Source organism: Epinephelus fuscoguttatus, linkage group LG7 (assembly GCF_011397635.1).
Source record: "Epinephelus fuscoguttatus linkage group LG7, E.fuscoguttatus.final_Chr_v1".
NCBI lineage: Eukaryota > Metazoa > Chordata > Actinopteri > Perciformes > Serranidae > Epinephelus > Epinephelus fuscoguttatus.
The window spans coordinates 6997704-7024560 of record NC_064758.1 but is presented as its reverse complement, the minus strand read 5'-3'; the positions used below and the strand labels follow the sequence as shown (position 1 = coordinate 7024560).

Here is a 26857-nt window from a genome sequence, read left to right as displayed (position 1 = left end):
ATAATATTGGCACGTCATCAATATCGGCCGATATCAAATTTAAAATGAGCTATAATTATAAACCAACAATGCTTTTTCATATTTTGCACAATGAATGAATATTACATACATTGAAATGTGTTTTCAGAATTTTTATGTTCACTGCTCTTGCAGAGAGAATCTATGAGACTGTAATCACTTGGTGACAGGTACATTTGGATGTGTCCCACTTTAGCTCTGTGCCTGAGAACCCAATCCAGTTATCCAGTCTGTCCAGTAGTATTGCATGGCCAACTGATCAAACAAATCACATGAGTTTTCACTGAAAACGTTAACTTTAATTAAATGAATATGCATCAGTGCGTTATATATGTAATTGGTCTGTTGCATAAAACTATCTTGAATGAAAAACAGTCTTCTCGGTCCCTGAATTTTCACAGTGACTTAATTTATGCTGCCTTCCTCTCTCCTTCCTTCCATCAATCCCTTTCTGTCTTCCTCTGTCCTTCTGCCCTCACGCTATCAATCATCATTCATTCTTATCCCACCGGTCCATCCATCCTGAACACATCACTCTGCTCTCCATCACTATCTCATATGTAGAAAATGATGAAGGACAACAACCTTGTACGCCACCTGGATGCGTGCGAGACCATGGGCAATGCCACGGCCATCTGCTCAGACAAGACCGGCACCCTCACAACCAACCGCATGACTGTGGTGCAGACTTACCTCGGTGAGTGAAAAGCAAAAATTCATAAACAATAATGAATACCTAAAATTATAGATAAGTGCAGCACGCCAAGCATTTCTTTATTAATTATGTGTGCTGCCTGTTTCCACTATAATGAAAACACAATGCAATGCTGATATTGAGTAACTGTTAAGGAAGAAGGGTTACATGAAAGTAATTAGTTTCAAAAACACCCTCACTGCTTAGGTGAATCAGAAGTCATGTGGCCCAATTTTGATTAACTCTGATGAGATAAATGGTTCCAAAAGTGGGTGTTATGGCACCCTGGTGTACCTTAAGAATGGGGACAAAGTGCTGCAAGGATTGTTTTTTTTTTTTACAGTATATTTTTTAAAGTTTCACCACACAAAAAAATACAGTATAACAAACAACAAACTACAGAACTATTAAATACTGATACAACACAACCTTCATCACAGTCATCTCTAATCAAAAGAGCCGGCACTAAAGCTGTTTGGCTTACTTTTGACTTTAGTCTAATTTTTAATCTGCACTTATAACTTTTATGTCTGCTAAGCATTTTGAGGCCACAGCTGTCACCATCTTTGTTGTGTACAGTTAGCATGGTTACAAGTGGTGTTCTTTACTGTGGATTTAATGAAAAAGGCTTTTTACTTGTTTCCATGCGGTGCTGGTGTCACTGTGCTCTGTAGTAAAAAAACAGACTGACTCTTCTAAGTAAATCCAGTCATCATCTCTAAACTCTGTCTGTTTGAACAGAACTGGCCACTCTCTTTAGTTCCTGCTAACCTTGTATTATTGCAACTACCTGTTCTCCCTACTGCAGAGCAGTGAATCATTCAGTTTTTAGTTAGATGCTTGAAATAAGGCCTGTGGTTAACACAGGCTTAAGACAATTTTACTTTGTGTTTTATGAGAAAAAATACATCAGTAGATACCCCACTCATGAATTTTGAAGCTTCTATGTGTCCTACCAAAGGCAGTAGCTAACAAGTGGTTAAATGAGACTACACTACCTATCTTGCTGAACAAAGCGTGTAAGTATCATAAACTCTTGTTTGCCACGGAGCTTATTAGCAGTGATCCAAAATCTAATGGAGCTATCCCACTGGCTTATTGTCGAGGAAACAGGGTGATATTAACTTCTGGGTTGGCCTGCAAGAAATGTCATGCCTGCAATGCTCTACAGTCCATATCCCCAAAACTCACTGAAACCAAAAGAACCAAACTTCACTTTGATAGCAGAAAAGCCGGGTATGTATTGCTAGCTTTTTCTATTTTCAGGTCACAGATGGGAGAATGGATAAAAACAGAAATGTGTCCACATATACAGATCTCATCAAAGATCATCAGTGATCATCAATCAGAAATCATGGGCTATTAATATTAGCTGATTTATGACCGAGGAGCAGGCAGCAGATAGGCAATGAACTGAGATTATGTTTGTTATGTAATGAAGTTGTATTGTTGTTGCCCAGGTGACGTGCACCATCGTGTGATCCCGGACCCTGGACAGGTCAACCCCCGGACACTGGATCTGTTAGTCAATGCCATTGCTATCAACAGTGCCTACACCTCCAAGATCTTAGTGAGTTACGCACAGATAGAGATACAACTGTTTTGGCTTTATACTTTATTTTATAGACCCTCCAATAGTCCTTAGTTAATGTTGATATCAATTTTCATGTCTTTGTTTTAATCTCGTTCTTTTTTATTTCCTTTTGCCTCATCCATCCCTTGTCTCCTTCCCGACGTTCTCACTGCCCTGATCTAACACCCCAACTTGCTTCAATCTTACTCTGTGTCAGCCGCCTGATGTGGAGGGGGGTCTGGCTAAGCAGGTGGGCAACAAGACAGAGTGTGGCCTGCTGGGATTTGTATTAGACCTGCAGCAGGACTACGCCCCTGTCAGAGAGCAGATCCCTGAGGAACGACTGTACAAGGTAGGGAACAATGCACCTGTGTACCACCAACGGATCTGTTGTTGATATATCCATACATCATCCATACATATTTCCAAAAATAGAAGAATAAATAAATAAAAGGCATTATAGAATTGTACAACAAAACCCTATATAGCAATGAGCTTCGCTATACAGGCACATTTGATATCACAGTTTGAAGCTCAAATGGTAGCTTGGCACACTCGCAGACCCAGTGGGTCAGAATACACAATTGCCGTCTGTTGCACTCTTGAAGATGTAGTGTGTTATGCACAAGGACCACATATGCTGGGATGTTTTCCAGAAATTAATTGCGTAGCAATACAGATGGCACTGGCATAACATTCCTGCAATTGCAGAGAAACAAAGCGTCAGCAGAATCTCTTGCTCTTAAATGCTCTCTCTACCCTCCCAGAGAAAAGTCTTGAACAAGAAGAGAGCATAAAATTCAAACATTAAACAAAACTGAAGATGTTTTCAGACCAAACAGTTCTGGAAACTCACTAAGAGGAACTGTCCACTGGGGAACTACTGTGAGAACTACATACGTTCAAGGGCTTTTTCCATTTTGTATTTGCACCATCAATAGGAATGCTGAAGTGTACTTAAAGCCAGCTGGAGGTTGGTATAGCAATGTAATTTTTGTTTTGACAAGTCAAAATTGCGATGTTTTTCCACCGCCACACATATGCTTAGTAAAACCTGGGCTTCACTGTCGGTCCATTTCATTCAGGAGAGACAGATGAATGAAGCAAAGATAATTGTTTATTGCAGATTGTAGGTGTACAGATTAACAGATTATGTGATGATTAAGATTTGGCAGAAAGTCTTTGGACCTTGTAATTAGGGTTGGGTATCGAAACTCTGTACTTTTTGTACTTGGTACCGATTCACGTCGGTACTACCGAGTACCGATTCACTTAAAATGAATCGGTGTCGAATTTCGGTACCTGAGGTGCAGGCGGAGCGAGAGCGCATGACTCGCATCACCAGAGTCACTAAGATTTATCCTCTGGGGACCGACAGAGTGACACTGCCATCCACAGAGCTGTGCTGCTAGCATAGCCAAAAATGCATTATTTTAGAAAAACGGCCATGCATGAACCCAAAGACCTGAAACTGTAGAGAAAGAAAATGTATACTCTCAATGCCTGTGTAATACACTGAGCAGAGTCACCACATGCTCCACACTAGACATATAAGGAAATACAACACCTGAAGTGTAATTTGTACCAAATAGTCTTTGCTAAAGCCACATAGGATTTTACAGGGGTCTATAATACAACAACTACAATGACAGTAGACAAACAAGTGTGTGCTTCCTGGTGCTTGGGGATCACAATGGATCAAGAGGTCATCCAGCACACTCAGAGCTGGGTTTCTTGTTGGGGGTATGTCTGTCTACCTTTGATTTGACTGTTCTGAATCATACATCTCTCTCTCTCAGGTGTATACGTTCAACTCAGTGCGTAAATCCATGAGTACGGTGATCAAGCTGCCTGACGGTTCCTTCCGCCTCTACAGCAAAGGTGCCTCTGAGATCATGCTGAAGAAGTGAGTGAAGGAGGCAGAGGTGGTATAGGGTGACATCAGATGGTACTTCATAGGGGACTGGGTTAAAGGGTTTGAATGTAAGAGACAAAAAATGTTCTACTCAAGAGTCTTTTACCTCTCCCTCACTATTTTCTGTCCTTTATCTCTGTCCAGGTGTTCCTATATCCTAGATGCCAATGGAGAATCGCGCACTTTCCGCCCACGTGACAGAGATGAGATGGTCAAACAGGTGAGACTTGATGACTTAATGCTGCTGCATTGTATCTTCAATATATCATTCTAAAATGATTTTTGGTAGATTGTCATGGTGGAATAGGGGTTTAAGATTTTGAACTTCTGTTCAACCTTTGTTACATGTCATCTCTTATCTCTCTCCCCCCTTATTTTCTGTCAGCTCTCAACTACCACTGTCTAATAAAGGCAAAGATGCCCCAAAAAATTCCTGAAGAAATCATTTGAAATTTTGGGAAATACTCATATGCTTTCTTGCTGAGAGTTACATGGGAACATTGATATCACTTCTGGTGAGGAGAGTGGTATCATTCTTCTCATCTAAATCTCAACAGGAAGGCAAATAATAAATCACAAAATAAGAAACCATTCCTTTAAAAAAATGCTATTTTGATAGCACTGGTTTGCTTTAGTTGGTGTAGCGTTTGCGCTGTTTGACCTTAGGATTGATAATTACAATCTTTTCTGAAATGAGCCAGTGTGTGCCTAAACTATAACTACAATGCAAGCTTTGAAAAACTGACAGGCCATTTGAAATCACTCTAGATTGTGGGTAAAAATAAGTGGTGGGCGTAATACTATGGTCCTTAAGTAAAAGCACCAAAGCAAGCATGTAAAGTATTAGCAGCAAAATGCACTGAAATTATCAACAGTAAAAGTACTTGTTCTGCAGAAAATTGGCCATTAGTTGTGATGTATTAATATATATGTGACATTATTAGATTGATAATATTGATGCATCAATGCAGAAGTAAATTTTAACTGTTGTAGCTGGTTGAGGTTTAGCTAGTTTTAACCATGATGTCACCCATTGGTTTGTGGATTGCCGTTTCGAGTTTGGCATTTTGGCCATTGCCTTCTTGGTTTTTTGGAGTCTGTAGTGACCATGTTTGGGTGAGAGTGTGGATTGGTGGATCTGACTGAGACGCAGAGGACACCATCTTTTGTACATGTACTGTCATGATATATTAGCACTTGATGCAATCATTCACTCCACCTCTCTCTATCTCTCCTCTTCACAAACGCACACTACACAGTCTGTGTCTGTGAACGCCCATCCTTAGTCTTACATTAGCCTGTCATTCAAAGTGGTCCGCTCTTAAATATGCATAAATCTGGCCTTTAATAAAGTGTAAATGAGTTAAAAAAAAAGGTAAAGTTAAGTTAAAAAAAAATCACCCCCTGCTCAGTTGTCTGGAATGCTGAAATTAGCTACAGAGACCAAAACTGTTTTCGTACCAGGCTGTAAACATGTTTATTTCTACTGTAAAGTTGGCCATTTTAACATGAGAGTCCATGGAGACTTACCAAGTTTTGGAGCCAGCGTCAAGGGGCCATTGGATGAAATGCAGTTTTTGGCACTACCGCATTGGCTTCATTTTTCAGCCTCAGAGGTTGCTGCTTGGTTTTCAACTATTTTATATACATTTAGTTTGGTCCAGTGGCTCCCAACCTAGGGGCTGTTGGACCCCTCCAAAGGGTCACAAGATAACTGAGGGATAATGAGATGTTAAATGGTGTAGGAAAGAGTCCAAATCAAAGTGTGGCTATTGACATTTGTAAAGCTCTTTTAAACTTTAATATAATCTTTGAGTTTTTGGTGAAACAATTATTTTATTTTTATTATTATTGTTATTTTTTCCTCTTTGAGTCTCAAAATATGCTTTACATGAAACCATCTGAAAAGTCATTGATACAGTAGTTGTCAGATAAATGAATTGTAGTTAAAAGTACAGTGTTTCCCTCTGAAATCTAGTGGAGAAGCAGTATAAAGTATAAAATGGAAATACTCAGGTAAAGTACTGTGTAAGACAACTGTTTTGCTGACTCAGAGTGCTTATACCTAAATAACCACCCAGCAAAAATATCTGTCACAAATTGTAGATCCGCAACCACAGTAACAGTCACACAGCATGTAAGCAACTGACTTATATACATTCCAGATCTGTTATTAAACTACTTTGCTATATCATTCTACTTAAAATTACAATAATTAGCAGTAAAACACATGTATTTGTTCTACATACAGTAGATTAGCCTATGCAGGCTGCGCCAGCATTGTTTCATTGACTGACAGGCTGACTGACCTAAATTTGGCTCGCGATGAACAAAGCTTGTGCCGTGAGAAAAATAACTCTCCTCTATACACAACTTTATTCCAGCTCAGTTGTTCAGTTTACACTGTGGCAGCTTTATGTCACCTCTTCTTTCCATCATATTGTCTTCCCTCTGCTGTCTGCAGTAGGCTGGGGGTCTTTTCTTTACAGCTGTGTCAGAGAGCATTCTCACAAAGGTACTCAAAAGGTCATCTGGCATAAACCTCAAACTGTGTACAAGCAATTTAATCCAGATTTTATGCATCAGATATTGGAATGCAAATAACATGGTTTTACACAGCAAGTTAGGCAGGCTGTGGTGTGATGGGTGGTGAGATACTGTGGACCTCTTCCTGACCATAGTTGTAATATTGACTGATTAATAGGTGATTGAGCCAATGGCATGTGAGGGATTGAGGACCATCTGCATTGCATACCGCGACCTGCCGTCAAACCCAGAGCCAGATTGGGAAAATGAAGCAGAAATAGTGACAGAGTTGACCTGCATCACTGTGGTTGGGATAGAGGACCCTGTGCGGCCTGAGGTAGGGTACTGTAAAGTATGTGTCAGTCTTTATTGATAGTTTCAACTGGTACTGTGACTTTGTGCAGTCTGTAATATGTGATTATAACCTGTCTCTAAAAAGTAATTGGCCTTATGTTTTTGTTTAAACAAATTTCCCTATCCCTCCAAGGTGCCTGATGCCATCCGTAAGTGCCAGCGTGCAGGCATCACAGTACGGATGGTGACTGGTGATAACATTAACACAGCAAGGGCCATCGCTGCCAAATGTGGCATCATTCACCCTGGTGATGACTTTATCTGTCTAGAGGGCAAAGACTTCAACCGACGAATCAGGAATGAGAAAGGAGAGGTGAGTTGGGGTCAAGTGCAGAGTAAATTTACGTAGTATTTTAAAAATGGTTCCTTCTGTATTCACATGAACTTTGAAATTGCTGTAGTAAATGAACTTAAATGGGTTTTAGCAAATTATCTGGTTAGAGCATAGATTGTGTGAAATAATGGACGTAGCTACCGTGATGTCAACCATTGGTTTGTGGACTCCTGTTTTTAAGCCCCGAATTCAGCATTTCAGCTGTCACCATCTTGGTTTTTGGAAGAAGTGACCATATTTGGATGAGAGGGTGGAGCTGTGCAGGAGTGAATGTGGTGACGCCTTGCACACAGCCTGTCACTTAAGCGGCCCCACCCTTGAATACGCATAACTGTAGCCTTAATAACATGTAAATGGGTGAGATATACAAAAATACATCTACCATACAGTTGCCTTGAATGTAGAAATTAGCTATAGAGAACAAAACCTTTTTTGTGCCAGGCTGTAAACATGTTTATTTTGCTGTAAAGTTGAGCATTTTAACATGGGGGTCTATAAGGATGGACTCCCTTCTAAAGCCAGCTTCAAGTGGCAATGATGATGATTTGCAGTTTTCATCAGTTCATTTTTCAGCCCTTGAGGTTGCTGCTTGGGTGGGACCAGTTGATAAACCCACTGACATAGCTGCTTTCATCTAGCCTCTAATATCAACTGCCAGTCAGATTTACATGTACAGTTTATTTTGATCTGATTGAAATCTGATCACAGTATGAGTTGGCTCTGTCTGGATCTTTTGACAGTTGATATTCAGTGTTGTGGAGTCATCACTTCAGGCTGAGGAATGTTCAGGAGAGGAAAGTTTGCTAGCCTAAGAGGGGGAGTGATATAGCGATTAACATCATTGACGTGAACTCTTTTCTGTGGCTTGTTCAAGAAGCTCATTTGCTAGTTGGTCTTGCCTCGATCTGATAATTGCCTTCTTACTTTGTACAGTTAGAGTGTCAAGTTTCCAAAGTCTTCGGGGCAAGGCTGTTGCCACAGCGGCCTGGATTCAACTCCAGCCTATGGCCCTTTGCTGCATGTCTCTCCCTCTCTCTCTCTCTCTCTCCCTTTCACACTTCACTATCCTATCAATTAAATGCAAAAAATGCCCATAAAAATATCTTAAAAAAAAGTTTTCATAGTCTTTCAACATGATAGCGCAGTTCATCAGCAGGGGAACTGAAGGATGTGAAGAGACACTGGACTGGTGCTGGGGTATTCTGAGATTGGAAGTCTCTGATGGGGCACAGAATTTTTTAAGGTCACACTTAGCAGCTTGGTGAGACCGAGCACAGCGACAGCAACATTTGATCTCCTTTATCCAGGCAATCCTTTCTTTGTCAAGTCAAGGAACCCAGGACATTTGCTGGCATGATGTTCAAGTGAACTGCAGTATGCACAGGTTGCTCTGGACCCGTAAAAGAGTTCTGAAGATGATGTGGATTCACTTGGTTTATTTGCTCCAAGTAGAACTGTCGTTGGACCAGGTAAGGACTTACGGTTGCGTCTTTGCTGATTGGAGGATGAGATGGAAGCCTCTATTCTTGGCATCTAGCTTCAGTTTGCAACCAAAATGAAACCACAAGCAAGTCATACTTCAGTTCACCTTCTCTCCTGTAGACATGTTTTTAAAGCGTCTGGAATGTTCTGCAGGCAACTTTTCAAGGAGGTGATCCACACGAAAGCCACACAGAAGTCCTGCCTCTCCTTGAGCTTCTATGGTATCAAGCAGGCAAACAAGTGCTTGCACACGAAGGGCAAAGTTGTCAAGGGCATGACCACCTGCCCTGATAGGAGGGAGATCTCTGATGTTCCTGAGCTCCTTCAATGCCAGCTGTCTAGGCTGCCCATAATGTTCATCAAGGACCTTGAGGGCTTGGGTAGAAGGGTCAGAAGTATAGGAGAAAGCAAGAGGTAGTCGCTGAGCCTGGTCCACTTTCAGGTGATCAAGGAGCACATGATATTTAAAATGCTCTGACTCACTGGGGTTGAGTAGATAACTGAGTCCCATCAGAAGCATTTTCCACTGCATTTTATCCTCACATGTAAGGTCTGGGAAAAAAGGGCCTTCGAGCTTGTAGACATGTGTTCTGCCAGTAGAGGGTGCTAAGGGTCTCTGTTCTTGGTGGCCTTGAGGTGAAAAGGACTGGGGCATTTAAAGAGAACACTGCCTCTGCTGGGAGGTAAAGGAAACTAGAGGCTAGGCAGGGCTTGCAGCTGGACGATTCAAAGGCTGGCCACATGAACTTTGTGGGTGGCCCACTACTGGGTGAAGACAGGAATGGTCTAGGTAGACCAGCTGAAGGAACTGCAGCATCAAGGATTGATAGGTTGAGTAAATAAGGGATAGCAGATGAGATAACAGAATGACAGGTGACCTCTGGTGGACAGGAGAATGACTGGTGCTTGGAAATGCTTGGAAATTGGACAGCTTGAGCTTCTACTTTGGAAACCACTGGGAAGTTGCACACAGAGCATCTGTTTCCTGTAGATGACCTGGACTCTGATAAACATTTGGAGGAAGAGGAATGAGGGGTAGATGACTTATTCATGAAACGCTGGATGCTTCTTATTGTCACTAAAAGTTCCCTCAATATTTCAACTTGATCAGTAGGCACAGGATCATCATCATCATCATCATCATCATCATCATCCTCTTCTATTTCACTGTCAGGCTCATGTCTTTGTTCCTCTTGAATATCATCTTGGAACCCATGTATGTTTGTTGTATGTTGTGTGCACTCACATTCTGTTTGACATGCAGCACCTCTAGCTACAGGATATTGGACTTCATAATCTTCTAAATGAGCAAGAGGTGTAGTCTTCTGACCAGAATGTCAAAGAGTCACATCTGATGGCTTAGAATCCATAATAATAGTCTGGATCCGGCTCGAAGGACCATGTTAAGAAGGAGGAGGAGGTCCAGGAGGAGGGAGTTCTAGATTGACTAAATCAGCCTCTACCTGGTAGCCTTATTAGCCTAAATGAATTATAAATAGATATAAAAAGCTAGTATTTGCAGTATATCAAATCATTTTTAACCTAATCATTTTATACTGAAATGATAACAACAGAGTCAGAGCCGACCAGTGTGGCGTCACGTGCACCTGTGCGTATTCATATGATTTCCAAAAATACAACTATATCAACTGGTGATCCAAGCACAAGAATTATTGAGGGATATATAAAATAATTTTAAGATTGTTTTTGTCTCATTTTATTAAAATAAACAGGACCCCCCACTATTGTTCCAGCCTGCATTGTGTGATGTCCGAACATAGAGCTACACGGGTATGATCTGATCTCAAGAAGACAGTTGCGCCTGCAGTTATAAAACCATTATTAGACCAAACATTTTGAAATATGCCAGTGCTGATTATGTTCACACTCAAAGCTCACGGAGCATCCTAACACAGACAAGTTAGCCTACCGTTTTTAGATTATACAACATGTTGGATGTTGAGCTGTGATATGTAAACTTCTGTTTGCAAAGTTTACACTCGACTTTTTTTTTGGTCATCTGTTTGAACAAAACGTAGCCATACTGAAGACTTCTTTGACATGGTCTAGCCGACTCCGATTACACGTTCTTACCCCAGCTGACTTTTCTTCTTGTCTTGTTTATTAATTCTGTTTCATTAAATAATCTTTTCCAGGGGGGGCCCAGAAATGACGGGGCCCTAAGCAACTGCTCATATTGCCTAAGGGGTAGGGCTGGCCCTACATATCATCACTGATACAGCTGTATCCACTGTAGTTAGTGCACACTACTAAAGCCAACATTTGTACAGTTTGTTAACAGTTTGAATTGAACTGAATGCTTAATGGCATGGATAGCTGCTGATTTATGATGTGACTCTGCTATTCTGTGGAGCGTGAATTTAAATGTACACACTAAAATACTGCGTGTACATTATTATTATGTAGGAGTGCAGCGTGGTTAAATTGATTGCAAGAGAGCACTCCAGTACACCACAAGAACAGTTTCTTCCCGGCTGCTGCTGGTCTCATCAACGAGGCCTGGGACCCTCAGTGACTCTGACTCTTATCCAATGCTATAGGCACTACACATTAGATTAACATAAAGCCTCCACATCTCTCTCTGTACATTACATTAACACACATCCTTTGCACTATTTCCTCAGTACATATACTACACATACTGCATTCTTTATACTTGATACTGCGAACTGTTGCACATTTCTTGCTTAGTATTTTGCACGTCCCTGCAAAATACTCTTTCATTTTAAACCAGATATGTATAATGAACTATTTTATTTTTACGTTTCTTGACTTCTGCAGTACTTGGCTTTATTTTCATTTTCTCTTATCTTTTTATGATTCAACAAAAGAGCCAATTTCACAGTGCGTCTTTGATGTTTTATTCTTCATCCGAGACTCTGGATCAGTAGTGACACCTAGTGAAAGAGGAGAATAGCTAATAGTTATCTATGGTGTTATTCATCATCACACACTCCCCCCCTCTTATTCTGTCTATCTGACTGACAGATTGAACAGGAAAGAATCGACAAAATCTGGCCCAAACTTCGTGTGTTGGCTCGATCCTCACCAACCGACAAACACACACTGGTCAAAGGTGAGTCTCAAGTTTATTCACCCAAACACACACACATACACATTCATTCACACTGATTTTGAGTCTGTTTCTTTCCTTCCTGTTTGTGTTCAGGCATCATCGACAGCAGCATCGTAGAACAGAGACAGGTTGTCGCAGTAACAGGAGATGGAACCAATGACGGACCAGCTTTAAAGAAGGCTGATGTGGGCTTTGCCATGGTAACCTTACATATTTTTCACCATTAATGTTTATTTGGTGTTACAATGCTTCTGCTGCTACAATAATGTAATCATACAGAAGTATGCACAACCTCAGAAACACTGATTCTCTCTTATCCCACTCTACAGTTAAAAATATATGAATGACTAATACATTCAAGTATATATCAGGAATTTTAGAATTGTCCTCTTCCTATAAAAAATAAATGCCTGACAAATATTTTTAAAGCTATGGATATATTGTATTTTATTTGGAACATTTTTTTTAGTGGCGTACATTTAGGTTTGGTCACAGCTCTCTCTCAGGCCAGGCAGTAGCACTTGGAGACAGGACAACACGATATTGAGACAGTGGCACTCCAAAGTAATTTGGATGCTTGAATGCTTGCATGAATCACGTCATGAGTCTCTGTCGCCTCCTCACTCTGTTTCAATCTGTGCCAGGGTATTGCGGGGACAGACGTGGCTAAAGAGGCGTCTGACATCATCCTGACTGATGACAACTTCAGCAGCATTGTCAAGGCGGTGATGTGGGGACGAAATGTCTACGATAGCATCTCCAAGTTCCTGCAGTTCCAGCTCACGGTCAATGTAGTGGCTGTCATAGTGGCCTTCACCGGGGCCTGCATCACTCAGGTAGACAGATTTATTAATAAACATACACGCTGACACATATGCATTCTTGCACATACAATACAACAGACACAGAGCCATCACTTCTGTTAACATCACTCACCTCATATCTGCTATGACAGAGCAAATGCTAAAATGCTTTTTGTGCATTTTTACAGCCAGCTTATGTAAGCAGAGACGTTCTTACACACATGGAAACATTAACGTGTGTTTGATATGCAAGGAATATTTCAACTTGAATATTTATGTTTGTATGCATTATTAATAATGGTATTTGCAATATATTTTTATTTACGATTAAATACGCAACATTTAAATGCAACACTTCTGTTTTTGCTCCCAATTTTTACATTTTTAAGACCTAAGACTTTATATGAACTTAGTAGGTATATTCCTCTCAAATTCAGTGGGCAATTCTTTTTCAAGATAATCATCCACCTGACAGGTGCGGCATATCAATATGCTGATTAAACAACATCATTACTACACAGGTGTGCCTTGGGATGGTCACAATAAAAGGACACTCAGAGGCCGTTTACACGTTGCCGGCTATTTTCATAAACGGACATTTCACTGTCTCCGTTTTCAAAAAGATCTTCGTTTACACTTACCCGTGTATATATACACAAGAGCACGCCAAACCTGTAAGTGGCAGTGTAACGAGAAGCTCAAGCCTTCCATGTATCCACTGTCACCATGGCAACATAGGTCGCACTTTTGACACAGGCGCAAGTTACGGCGCATACTGTGACGTCGGCTGCCTATAACTCCGTTTATCTCCGTTTATCTCAGTTTACATGCAAACGCGCAACCGGAGTTTTCCAAAATCTCCACTCTGGCCGGAGTTTTTAGAAAGACTCGTTTTCAGAGGAGAAATCTCCGTTTGCGTGTTAACGAAGGGCACAAACGAAGGAAGATGTCTCCGTTTATCAAAATCACCGTGTACGTGTACACGGCCTCTCTGTTTGATCACACAACCCAATGTCTCAGGTGAATGTCTTAGGGAATTCTTCTGGTTTAGTTTATTTCAGAAGGGACACTGCAAATTAATAAATACACATGGTATAAAAATGCCAGAATTAGCCAAAAGACTAGTTTTCATCTGTTGTCCACTGGCCGTGATTTTACACGAAGCTACCTAAAATGATAGTGGCATTGTGTTGTGTGATCAAACTGCACATTTTAGATTGAACTTTTATTGTGACCACCCCAAGGCACACCTGTGTAGTGATGATGCTGTTTAATTGGCATCTTGATATGTCATTCCTGTCAGGTGGGTGGGTTATATTGGAATAGAAGAAGTGCTCACTAACACAAACTTTCATCTGTTGAGTGCATGAAAAAAGTTTTAGATCTTAAACTTTAACTTGTGAAAAAAAACGAAAGGGTCATGTTTACATTTTTATTCAGTATACATCAAGCCCGGGCCGCTGCGGCAACAGCCTTGTGCATGGGGCGCCTGCTCTACCACTAAGCCACCAGCGCCACGTAAAATACAGATTTTTAACTCTAAACTGCTCCCATACATTCTTCAAACTGCCATATTCATTGTTTTTACCTACTAAAATCACTAGGTCTGTGTGTTTTGGAGAGGCCTCCACAGATAATTTAATTCCTGGTAAAAATCTCATGAACAAAGAACAGTGAAGGAATCCTAACCAGGAGTTAACGTGTGGCACGTGGGAGAAGTTTCAGCTGGTTGCAATCTGCAATCCTCACTGCCAGATGCCACTAAATCCTACACACTCAGTCCCAGTATGGACAGAAATACTGCTGTTATATCAGTGTTACAAATGTCACATTCAAGAACGAAAGCACTCTAAGTAAAACCACTATAATGATCCATGCATGATTTCTCGTAATTGAAATAAGCATTAGATTAGCATCAGTATTCCACTGTGACTATGAAACAAGACATCAGCACATACTTTATTGCAGTATAAGTAATACATCAGATTTACTGTTATGTATTAATCACACTGACATTTTCTTCTGTATTTTTTGGGTGTAGATTAGACCAGTGGCCCTACTCTGTTCTGCATGGCTGTCTGTCAGTGGTGGACAGTAGATTTACTTCTGAAGTTCTGTTCTCAAGTCCTATTTTAACGCACTTCTACTTAACTTTATTGTTTCCATATTCTATTCCAGTACATTTTCTTTCTGCTACTTGACATAGCAAAGTCACTCACTGCTTAGAGCACCTAATCAGGCATAACTGTTGTCACCATTGAGCAGATAACCTGCACGAAAAGAACAACAAGAAGTACAGACATTACATCACCACAGTAGTTCTAAACCGTTTGATCAGACCATAACCATGTGGAACAGAAATTAAATCACACTGACTGATAAATTAACAGATGAACTTAAACACTGGACTCTAATGACTTTACAAACAAAAAAAACTGTTGATGTTGGAAACTGGGGTCTTGAAGAAAGGGAGGGGAACAGCCTTTTCACAGTCTCCATGGTTCGTGACACAGCCCTCTGGTTGCCAATCTCTCTTCAGGACTCTCCTCTGAAGGCAGTGCAGATGCTGTGGGTGAATCTCATCATGGACACGTTTGCTTCTCTGGCCCTGGCCACTGAGCCCCCCACTGAGGCCCTGTTACTACGGAAACCTTATGGTCGGAACAACCCGCTCATCTCACTGACCATGATGAAGAACATCCTGGGCCATGGAGTGTACCAGCTGGTCATCATCTTCACCTTACTGTTCATAGGTAAACACATGCAGACACAACCAGGAATACAATTTCATCTTTTATTGGAACAGGCTGTAATAGCATTGATCGATAGATTTCAAACCGAATCTTGTTATTGATCTGTTTTTATGTCAGTATGCTTTTAACCACCAACAAAAGAAGACAAGACAAATGGTGCAAAGGCACAGCCACCATTGTGGAGTGTAACCACTTGGGGAATGTTATGTCCAATGGAAGTTCTTGTTTTTGTCACTGACAGGCTCAGATTGTTATTTTAAGTGTCTGACAACATTATGGAAAGGATCTCTACAGAGGTCAACCTTTCTGTCAAAGAGTTATATCCTTTTTGTTTAATCAGAAACAGCCAAAATCACCATTGCCAAACCCCAAAAATCCATTAAATAATTTCAGCGTGTATAGAACCAGCATGTACATATTTTCACATCTAACTGGGTGGATTAAGGGTTTATTTCAACCGAACCAGAGTTGGTGACTGTGGGAACACTGGACAAATCAACCAAGACATATTTTTGTGAGTTTTATTTGTTTATTTCAATTTTGAATAAAGTGTGTTTTACAATGATAAAGTCACTCTTTATGAAATATAGTCTGGTGGGATGGATGGCAGTAATTTTACTTTCTGGTTAAACAAAACAGATCTTACTCTTTATGAAAAAGGTCTATTTCTGTAGGGATCCTTTCCATAATGTTGTCAGACACTTAAAATAATAATCTGAGCCTGTCAGTGGCAAAAACAAGCCCTTTAAATGGATGTAAACTTACGGTGCACACAGGCCCCAAATGGTTACATTACTACCTGTTTCTTGGCTGCCGGCTGCAGCCCACTCACTCAATACCAGACCAAATTTCATAAATGGTTGTGTCCATTATTCATTTAGACACAAAAAAAAGGGAAAATAGGGTCCAGGAGAATACCAAAGTTACTTGTTTTTGTCCTGCAGCAGATCAACCACACTTCCTAACAAACAACACAGCAATTAATTTATTATTTTTTTTTACACCTCTCATCGCCTTTTCTTGTTTTCTTTACCTTCCAGGCGAGCGCATGTTTAACATTGACAGTGGCCGCAACGCTCCGCTCCACTCCCCACCCTCTGAGCATTACACCATCATCTTTAACACCTTCGTCCTCATGCAACTTTTCAACGAGATCAACGCTCGCAAAATCCACGGAGAGAGAAACGTCTTTGACGGCATATTTGCCAACCCCATCTTCTGCACTATCGTTGTGGGGACCTTCGCCGTGCAGGTATGTTCACCCTTTAACACCCTTTGATGGTTTTCTCCACTGTTTTGTCATGAATTTGGTAGATGATTTTTTAAAGATTATTTTTTTGGCGTTTTTTCTTTATACCATGGTCTTGGTGAATACTCGATTGTGATTGGCTGCAGGATGTCCATTAATTCCTGATTTAGGACACCTACTAAGTAGTTCCAGTAAAGTTGTCGGACACCTTTATTTACTTTGCGGATGAATTTTCTCTGTGAATGCAGTCATACAAACAGCCCAGCCGCTAAAAATCATTCAAACTCTAAGAATTTTGGACCACTTTTAGTGCAGTTAGGATTGTAACAAGTTACAGAAGTGTGTTTACAAAAGAGAATACTTCATTCTCAAACCATTTTTTATCTTTTCCAAACAGTAACTGTAATATTTCTATATTTAAAATCAACATACCTTAAACAGATAAGTTTCAAGTATATTTTTCCTGCATTAAAAGTCATTGCCATGGTCTGATTTTGTTTATAATCTTGGCAGTCTTCATGGGGTTGTTCACTGAAGAATTTATTCTGCCTATTATAAACTTGCATTTATTTAGAGATTTATATTCTTGTGATAATGTAATAAGAAAAATGACACCCATATTTGATATGGGTGCTGGATGGATGCTGTTCTAAATATTATTAATACTTTTAGTATAATTATTAAATACATGTGTCCATGCCGGTTCCATTCATATGTGTTACAACAGTATATCTGACTGCAACTTTGTTGCCCCCCCCTCCCCAAAACTGAAATGGAATTTCCGCCCTTGGGCGTATTGTTTGTTTCTGAAAATCTTGATATTACTGACATGGCTGGATAGCTAGCTAGTCTTGTTGTTAACATACTGTCAAATTATATTTACTGTTTGTCAACTGTACGCAGTGTTATTGACTCTGAATTTTGCTAGCACAATGTTAGCTTTCTGGCTAATAGCCAAAGGTTTCCATAAGTTGAGCAGACTAGAAATATTTCCTGTTGCTAGGTTGTGTCTAAGGTTTGTCCTATTTACTGTAGTAAAGTAGTAGTAAATAACATTTTCATTGCACAGGAACCTTGCAGGATGGTAATGATTTTTCCAGATATTAGTCAAACCCTCAGCTGTTATGGCTTGTGAAAACTTTTGATTGCAAAGCACATGAAAATGTAATTGAATATTCTTAATGTTTCTATATGGCAAGTGACCATGGTACGCCCTTTGAGGTGTCAGGAATAAATGGACTCTGCAGATGGTTGCCTCCCCGGAGTCCATTAATTCCTGATAATGGACACCTTGTTGGGCAATATTCCTTGCATATTTCATAGTGATAGTAGACATACTGACAGGAAATGTAGGGAGTAAGAGAGACATTCCCTGACTGGAATCTTAACCACTACCAAATGTCCTGTGAGTTGTGCTTTCTTGTTGTAAATTGGTTGTACTTAACTCAACCTGACGGAGCATCTCTTTGTGAGTTTAACATGCAAGTTTGTTATAACATGATCTACCAATCAGTTGAGATGTCCATTAATGGTAAAGGTAAGGAAATATTGCTCACATTTTTTTTCATTCATTTTAAATTTTCAGTATAATGATACTGTTATTCCACTGCACATTATATATACTATACACTAACTGGCGACTTTGTCAGGTGACACCTGAAAGTCTAATGCCATCCAATACAACAGCTCATCTATAAATTCTATCTTTACAACTTTATAACAATGTTCAGTTTTGATTGAGTCTGTAAGAGAGGTATTAATTCATCCATAAATTCTCAAATAGTGTCTGTGGCCTTTATTTACTCCAACTGCAAAGGGCCCCAGGCCTTAATTTGAAGAAGGCTTTTATGAGAGATAGGGTTTTATTTCTAATTCACTCTCAGTGGCAGAATATCACGTCAGCTGGCAGTGGTCGCATACATTCACTCATGTGTGACCGTGCACTCGTGCTGTTAAGACAAGCTTATTACTCCCTGTGCCCATTTAAAATTAAAAGCCCTGTAGCATTCCAGAATCCCGTCCATTTTTTTCCCCCGGTAAAGGTTTTTTTTGGGGGGAGTTTTTTCTTATCTGCTGCGAGGTTCCTAAGGACAGAAGGATGTTATATGCTGTAAAGTCCTCTGAGGCAAATTGTGATTTGTGATATTGGGCTTTATAAATAAAATTGATTGATTGATTGATTTCCTGACAAGGCTTTTATTGTGAGACATTTGCAAGGACACGTAGTGGAAAATTCAGTTGCTTGCTTGTTTCCCATACATATTTCAAATGTTGCTATTGCCATTTTGTGGTAGTTGCATGTAACTACAAAATAGATTTTGGCTGGGACATTAACACACACATACACTCACAGTGACTGATAAAGAACAGCAACATCTTAGATGAGGAAGTGTTGAAAGTAGCATGATTATATTGTTGAGTTAAGCTTTAACTTTCTGCTGTAATAATTGTGGTTGTTGGGTCCCTGTACTGTATTTCTAAAACAATATGAGCTTGAATATCTCATGCAGACAGATGTTGCATTTGGGTGATGGCCTGTGTGGTCTTGGTCACTTCCTTAGTCTATAAACGTAGAGGAAATGGATGTGATTTTTTCAGGCATTGTCAGCATGTTACCTGTAACATTTTCTTCTGTTTGTAACTCATTCCCAGAGAAAATACAAGTCCAGATCTTAGATTCCAAACTTTACCAACAAAAGGAGGATTGTTTGTTGAGTTGACTCACAGTGAAAACAGACGAAATGCAGTGAGCAGGGAATTTTGAGTACACAAAAACACAGACAAACAAGCAAAGACAGAGTGAGGCATGGAAAGAGAAAAGGAGGAATGTTCCCCAAAGCCCTTCAGTACTGGGTGGTACTCTGGGGAGAAAAAAGAGAAGAGAGAGACCTGGAGGGGATGGCAGTGATTTGAAGTGTGAGAGCAACGAAAAGACAGTTCAGAGGGATTCAGAAAATTAGACATGAGAGAGAGCTGAAGACTTGAGGCAGCTTGAGAGAGGGGAAAGCGAGAGATAAGTAAGAAGGATGGATCCCTCCTCCTGCGGAAAGATATTATTACTGTATGTGATACAGAGTATTGTACTCTCGGTGAGATTTATGACTGTGCAGTTTCTTTCAGGATGATAGTGTCACTATGATAAGCCTTGCTCTTGTTGTAGATGATCATGTTGCTGTTTAAAAATGCTGTCACTACATACACTGAGGCAAAATAGACCTGTAGGAGCATAGTGTTACTGTGGTCCAAGTTTGAAGATGCAGATTGGAAACAGCTCAGGTATTGGCCAAATAAAATTCCTGAGATTCAAGTACTTTCGTTTACTTTTTCTCACCTAAATTTGAGAGAATAAGGAATTGGGAGAAAAATAGAAAGATGAGGTCTGGGTCATGGGGCTTCACAAAGAGAGAGAGGTGAAAAAGAAGCTGACGGTAGCGAAGGTCATACAACTAGATGACTTGAAAACTGAAATCAACCAGAATATTCAAGTTGCCACTGGCCAAATCGAGGACGCTGCCATGCAGTTGTATGTCAAGGACTTGGAGATTTATGATTAATGCCCAGTTAAAGAACAAAGGGCGTAGGGAGCACTTGCCCCCAAACCACCCACAGGTTTAACACTGCACTCAATTGTGGTCCAGTTCATGCAGTTTACAACCAAGGAGAAAGTTTTGCACGCTGCTTGGAATAGATGATTCATGTGCAAGCCAAGAGGGTGTGCTACTTATGGTAATGCCTCCAAAGCAGCGCAGGATTTGACGATTTGTTTGGACCTATCCATGTGAGTAAGACTGAGGGCATCCCTGTGGAGACCCTCACCAGGCTTCTACCATAGAGTACAGCAGGATCATATACCTTCTCCCTAGCCTGGAAAATGAGTTAAGTTGTGCCTCCCTATGGTGATTTTGGTTGTGAAATCACCTGTTAGGGAATTTTAATTTTTTTTTTTAATTATGATGGAGCATGCGAGCGTGAGAATGGACATTGTAATGTTCCACTGACCTCCATCAGGCTCTTTGTTGTAACCAAGGGCTCATACAAATGATATAAACCATGAGCCACAGCACCTTTTTCATTTACTTTTCTTGATTTTGCTTTTTCTTTATTATTGACCCCCTGGGAAATTCCAGTTACTGTTGCGAAAAGAGAGAGACATTGATCCACTGAGGTTGGAAGCCCTGTTAAACTAAATGTAAAAACTTAGAAACATTTATTCATTTTATTTCTAAGAAAAGGAGCCAATACTTGATGCATTAAAGACCAAACATATACTGCAGCTTTATACATACTGGCCCAGAGAACATAATGTTCTCCTCAAATGTTCCTCGTATACACTCAGATGAATTTCTATGATCTGATGTTAGCCAAGTCAAATTGTGAGATGAAGGTTTATAATCTTAATAGCCATTGGACAGGTGGGCTATATCTCATGAATTATTAAATAAGATACTCAAACACAAAATGTCTGCATATGCTATCACACATCTGGGTTTGATGTTTGTAAGATACACCAGAGATTGCAGTGATAATGCCACCTGTTACTTTCCTACTTGAAACTGTGACAGATAAAGGTGTTGAAAAGATCAGAACCCTGGTGCCAGGTGTCTGTTTCTGTAGTTTCTTACACAGGCGAGACATAGCACTGCCAATGGGCACCAGCCTGCTGCTGAAAGGCAGTTCATTTGGAGCTGGTGCCTGCTATTTTCATGGAGCTCTTAAAACTAATATCAGTGTGGCAGTATCCAACACACCTGTTGATGTGCAAAAGAAACTGACTAGAATATCTCATCAAAATGACACATCTGATGTGCTCATAAGCACGAGGGGTTCTGTGGTTATTTTACAACAGTTTGATGGTGGTTGCTAGTGCTGCACGATTAATAGAATTTTAATCACAATCACAATTTTGGCTTCCCACAATTAAATGAACATGATCATCTGCAGTATTGACCTTTTAAATGTGTGCCCACCATTAGAAAACTCAGCTGCATATTAAATCAAGTGCTTCTTAAACTAACAGCCAGCCTCTGCTTATGAAGAGCTGTCATGCTGGCACGCATGCACCCTACAGCAGCAGCAGCAGCCTGTGATGAACTTCACTGAATGTTACAACTGCCAACAAGCAAAATAAATGTCATAAATGTTATCTGCTATCAACCATCATCATCCATTGTTTGGAAGTATTCTAGATTAAGGAGATAACAAACATGCGCAAAGAGTGTGCAAGAGTTTTGTCTGTGCCGCTAAGCAACACAACTAACTTGTTAAACCACCTACTCTGCAATCTGCAGAACTCGACAATCTGTAGAACAATGAATTCGTGAAGGCCATGAGGAATAATGTCCACAGAAATAAACTGACACACATCTACCTTTGCTAACATTACCTCACTGAATCCCGGTCCTTATCCAGCAACAAGGCATCAGATATCTGTAATAGTGATGCTGTGGTGCCATGACCACTATAGGAAAAAAAAACAGGTCAAACTAGGCTGGAGTTTGACTCATGGCTCTCTTATTTATTAATTTTATGGCCACTCCCAGGCTCTGTAGGTTTCTCCCTCGACATTGTGTTTGTATGTGTGACAATAATGATGTCCCTCCCTGTGTTTCTGCTACAGATCGTGATTGTGCAGTGGGGAGGGAAGCCCTTCAGCTGTGCCCCTCTCAACGTGGAGCAGTGGCTCTGGTGTCTGTTCGTGGGAGTTGGAGAGCTCCTCTGGGGACAGGTAAGCAGCACTTCAGCCTGCTGAGTCAAACCATACAGAGCAGGTGTAGGCTGGCAGGCCTGGTTTACCTGGAATTTTCTCCGAGGTGAGGCTAAGGAAACATTGTTTACACTGACTTAGATAACGCCGCTGTTCTGTGTGCTTATTTCTGTTGTAATAATACAACTAATAATCTGGTATTATCTGATCCATCGTGTGTAAGATGGTTGGAAAAGCTCATAGCTGCTCAGTATAATGTCATACTAGCATCTTCTGATCAAATAACAATTTAACTAACCTGGCCTCCAGGTGATAGCCACAGTGCCAACAGAGCGGCTGCCATGCCTGAAGGAGGCAGGGCTGGGCCTGGAGCCTGGGGAAGAGGAGGGGGAGGAGCTGGCAGAGGATGAGGAGGAGATTGACTGTGCTGAGAGAGAGCTGCGCCGTGGACAGATCCTCTGGTTCAGAGGCCTGAACCGCATCCAGACTCAGGTACTGTTTGACCAGATCACCAAAACGAAACTTAACCAAACCTTTTTCACAGGAATAGACACAGAGATAATCCAGACAGCACAATACCTCAACCTGGAGCTTTGCCTGGTCATGACACACAGGCAGTTTGTTTAAGGTGAATTACAGATAAATGGGGATGAAAACAGAATACATGAAAGACAAAAGTACGTATCATAAAGAATGTAGGAATCTGAATATGAATGCCTGATGTTTCCACTTTTTTAATCAAGTGCTTTATGATGAAATTTATATATTTTTTGCGGGGGGTGTTGTTTCTGAATTGTGTAATACTGCCTAAATAAATAAACTGCCGGTATCATGGCCTTTATACACTAATATACTTTTGGAAAGAAAGTCATTCTGCTGCATTATTGATTCATCTATGACAAATATACTGATTTAGTTAAGTTTAAACACTGTATCTGATTTGTTCTTTAAAAGTCAGTCTGTATCTCACCCTGTCTGTGCTGTTCCTCTGACTTGTGCCAAACATAATGCTTTCAGTCTTTTTTCTCCCACACAGCCAACTTTTCTGTTCTGCTCAAACCTCGTGTAATGGCTTTATCAAACTTGGAAGTGGTATTTAAGATGCTCATAAACATCATGAGAGATGATAAATGCTGTGATTGTGTGCGCGAGTGTTTACACGGTGTGTACAGGATAATGCTAAGTAGACAGGCTGTTGACTTGCTTGGTTGCTTTAATTGATTGATTCTTGCACTGCTTTGTGTGAGAACGTACATTAAGACAGCAAAACAGCATCAACATGAGCAACAATCCGCTAACAGCCTCCTAAGCAGTGTTAGAGATCCAGTCAAGAGTCTCTGCTTAAGTGCCTTTGCGTAAAGTGGTCAGTTTTTCATTAGGAGGGTTTGGTCTGAGTGTGCAGACAACAACTATATATGCAAACACACAACCTCATATACACGGACGGTCAACATTTATATAATTCTTGTTCATCAGCAGTATTCAAAAAGCAGTTGTGATGCGTATCACTGATGCACAGTTGTCATCAAAGGAAATCAAAATTAAAAGCTGCTCCTATCATTTCTGCTGTGGCAGGAAATGTTTTAAAGGAGCACTTTACCCACAAAATGACCATTTGTAGATCAACTACTTACCCTGTGTTACGTTGGATTGAGGAGGAAAAGGGTTTTTTTTCTCTTGCATGCTTCAATAGTGAACAAAGAATCCAAGAACGATGAATATTGTTGATGAATTGAAGTAAATGCAAGCTCATTCACAAACAGCATACCAACAGCAAAACTATATCAAAACACCACATCTGTTTAAAAACTCTCACACATCTTGTACAGTATAATCCAAGTCTCATTTATCCAGTCATATGCTCAGTACTCCCAAAAACATTCATTTGTTCTGAAATTTTACCATTTAAAACACTCTGCAAGCCGTGTGTTTTAACTCTGCTTAATGGAATGCTTCCCTGTATTGTGCCCACACAACTGACATGGTATCTTTATGTATACAAGCAGGGGTAAAAATCCCATTTCGTAGTTGGGGGGGACAATAAACAGTAAAATTTTAGAGAATAATTCCAAGGGGGGGACAAGGAAAAAAGTTGTAGCCTGTCTTTTATACAGCATCTTTTACCGCAATTTGACGCTTTAATCTTCTCTCTATCTCTCCAACAGGCAGAGTGAATGTCTATACTTAGGAGAAATGGCTTAACAACTAAACATTTCCTGCAATTAAACTGGTAAACTGGTTTATAAACAGTGTGCTGTGAGATCTGCTGCTGCGCACCTCACAACCGTGCGTAATAGTCGTGTTTGATCGTGTTTGTCTCACTGACAGGTGGAGAGCCTACAGACAGGTACCCATTAGCTACGCTCCGTCACAACCATGCGTAATAGTCGCGCGTAGTGACCACTCCTCGTCTGCACATCTTTCATGTTTGTCTCACTGACAGGTGGAGAGCCTACAGACAGGTACCCATATGAGCCGCTCTGCCACAACCGTGCGTAATAGTCACGCGGAATGACCGCTCCTCATCAGTTAGACTGCACATCATTCATGTTTGTCTCACTGACAGGTGGAGAGCCTACAGACAGGTACCCATTAGCTACGAGCTGCTCCGCCACTGACTGCTCTTGTCCTGTCCTCTCCCTCTTCTTTCTCTCCTGTCCTCTCTGACTATCACTAAACTCTGGCTTTTGAACAATGGAGGAGAAATGTTGCAGACAGTTTATATTATCAGCCTGGACCTGGGGCTTGTTGTAACAGTAAATGGGATGTGTTGTAACTTGTGTAAGTTAAACTGTGTCTGTGTGAGTGTGCATCTTACCCTGCGATGCGCGATGTGGGCAGTGGGTCCAGCCACACACTGCTGCTGCTGCCAAGCAGCCCCGCCCATTGGAAAGAGTGTGGGATATACCACTACTAGGAATGGGAGGGGGGGACTAAATCTTTTAAGATTTAAATAGCACATTATTGTGCAATTATAATGAGCACCGCTTACAGTGTGCTTTTAATAAATACTACTACATTGTTCAAAAATTATTAATTATGTCTGAAATTATTCTGGGGGGGGGGGCATACAGCTTTACTGCAGGGGGAGTCATGTCCCCCCTGTCCCCCCCGGGATTTCCGCCCCTGTATACAAGTTCTTTCTCATCTGCATTTCTTCAGGATTTGAGTCATTTTGTCTTTGTGACTGGAAACACAGGGCTGATTAGGGGAGACCAGGGGCAATTGTAACAATTTTTGGTTTTGATGTCATTATTCAAAAACCTCTGGAACTATGTGGATTCAACTTTCATGCAAGTAACTTGTATCTGTGTTCCACTTGTTATCAGTCATTTGTTTTTACAAGCAATGTTAGAGTCACAATATTGATTGAAATACTAGATGTCAAATGTTACATCTTCCCTAACGTGCAAGAGTAGTAGAGTTGTAACAACGTGCGGGGTATGGGAAACATTTTATCAAGTGTAATTCAATCAGGAGAGACTCGTTTTTTATAGTAAAATAGTATTTATTAACATGTGCACATAAGAATGAAAAAATGTGGAAAGTCTTTGGTGATTAGACCCCATGGATATGGTATGATTTAGGGAGGATGATGAATCCATAGTCGAACAGGGAACCCCAGGGAGCCTTTGTTGAGCTTGTCCTGGACTCTGGATACGATGGCTGGAGGTTAACGGGGTTGAAGAGAGTGCGACAACTTTGCCTAAAATGACAGCTGACAGCAGCAGAAGAAAGAGCAGATTTAAAATTTTGCAGTGGCAACCTGATTGGCTGATAGAGATTGTGGCAAAGTTTGATTGAATAACTAGAAGCGAGAACGCCCATAGACAGCTGATTGGTGGAAGCAATGGGAGTGAGAGGGAGAGGATTGTGAATGAAGGAGCAAGAAAGTCTTCCTGATTGAACTTACGCTGAGCTTCATTTTGGCATCTACAACTGAGTACAAATCATGTCAGTCAGGGGCGTTTCTTGGGACTGAGAACATTGGGGGCTGAGCCCAGAACCTTATAGGGAAGTCTAGGGGATCCTACCTGGGAAAAAAGCTCTATGCTTTCTTGAGCCTTATTGCGTCTTGTCTACAGCCAAATACTGCCAACATGTACTTCAAAATGTGTCAAAATAAAATTATATTATATTGATAGAAACAGGATGATGCACTTATAGATAACACAGGAATTAAAGTCAAAAAAATAAATATTTTGTAAATATTTTGACTGAAGCCAAGTCATATTCCCCCTCAATTTTTAAAAAATGTTAGAGGTTACATGATTTGCGATTTTTAGTTTGCTTTTTTTTTTTTTAACACCAGACCATGTGAAAAAGTTGAGTGATGATGCCTACAGACTATATCA

The 26857-nt window shown here is 40.5% G+C and overlaps 1 protein-coding gene across 4 annotated transcripts in view; it reads left to right on the top strand.

Moving 5' to 3' along the window:
- Positions 1-26857, top strand: part of atp2b3b (ATPase plasma membrane Ca2+ transporting 3b) — a 75795-nt gene that overhangs the window by 34988 nt on the left and 13950 nt on the right. For all 4 annotated transcript variants that reach the window (XM_049581636.1, XM_049581639.1, XM_049581637.1 and 1 more), the window contains exons 11-24: positions 583-715; positions 2173-2282; positions 2503-2637; positions 4085-4191; positions 4345-4420; positions 6905-7063; positions 7214-7393; positions 11906-11993; positions 12087-12193; positions 12638-12829; positions 15336-15549; positions 16590-16801; positions 22416-22523; positions 22812-22994. In XM_049581636.1, the coding sequence (XP_049437593.1) occupies positions 583-715; positions 2173-2282; positions 2503-2637; positions 4085-4191; positions 4345-4420; positions 6905-7063; positions 7214-7393; positions 11906-11993; positions 12087-12193; positions 12638-12829; positions 15336-15549; positions 16590-16801; positions 22416-22523; positions 22812-22994 (2004 nt within the window). The remainder of the gene's footprint in view (positions 1-582; positions 716-2172; positions 2283-2502; positions 2638-4084; positions 4192-4344; positions 4421-6904; positions 7064-7213; positions 7394-11905; positions 11994-12086; positions 12194-12637; positions 12830-15335; positions 15550-16589; positions 16802-22415; positions 22524-22811; positions 22995-26857) is intronic.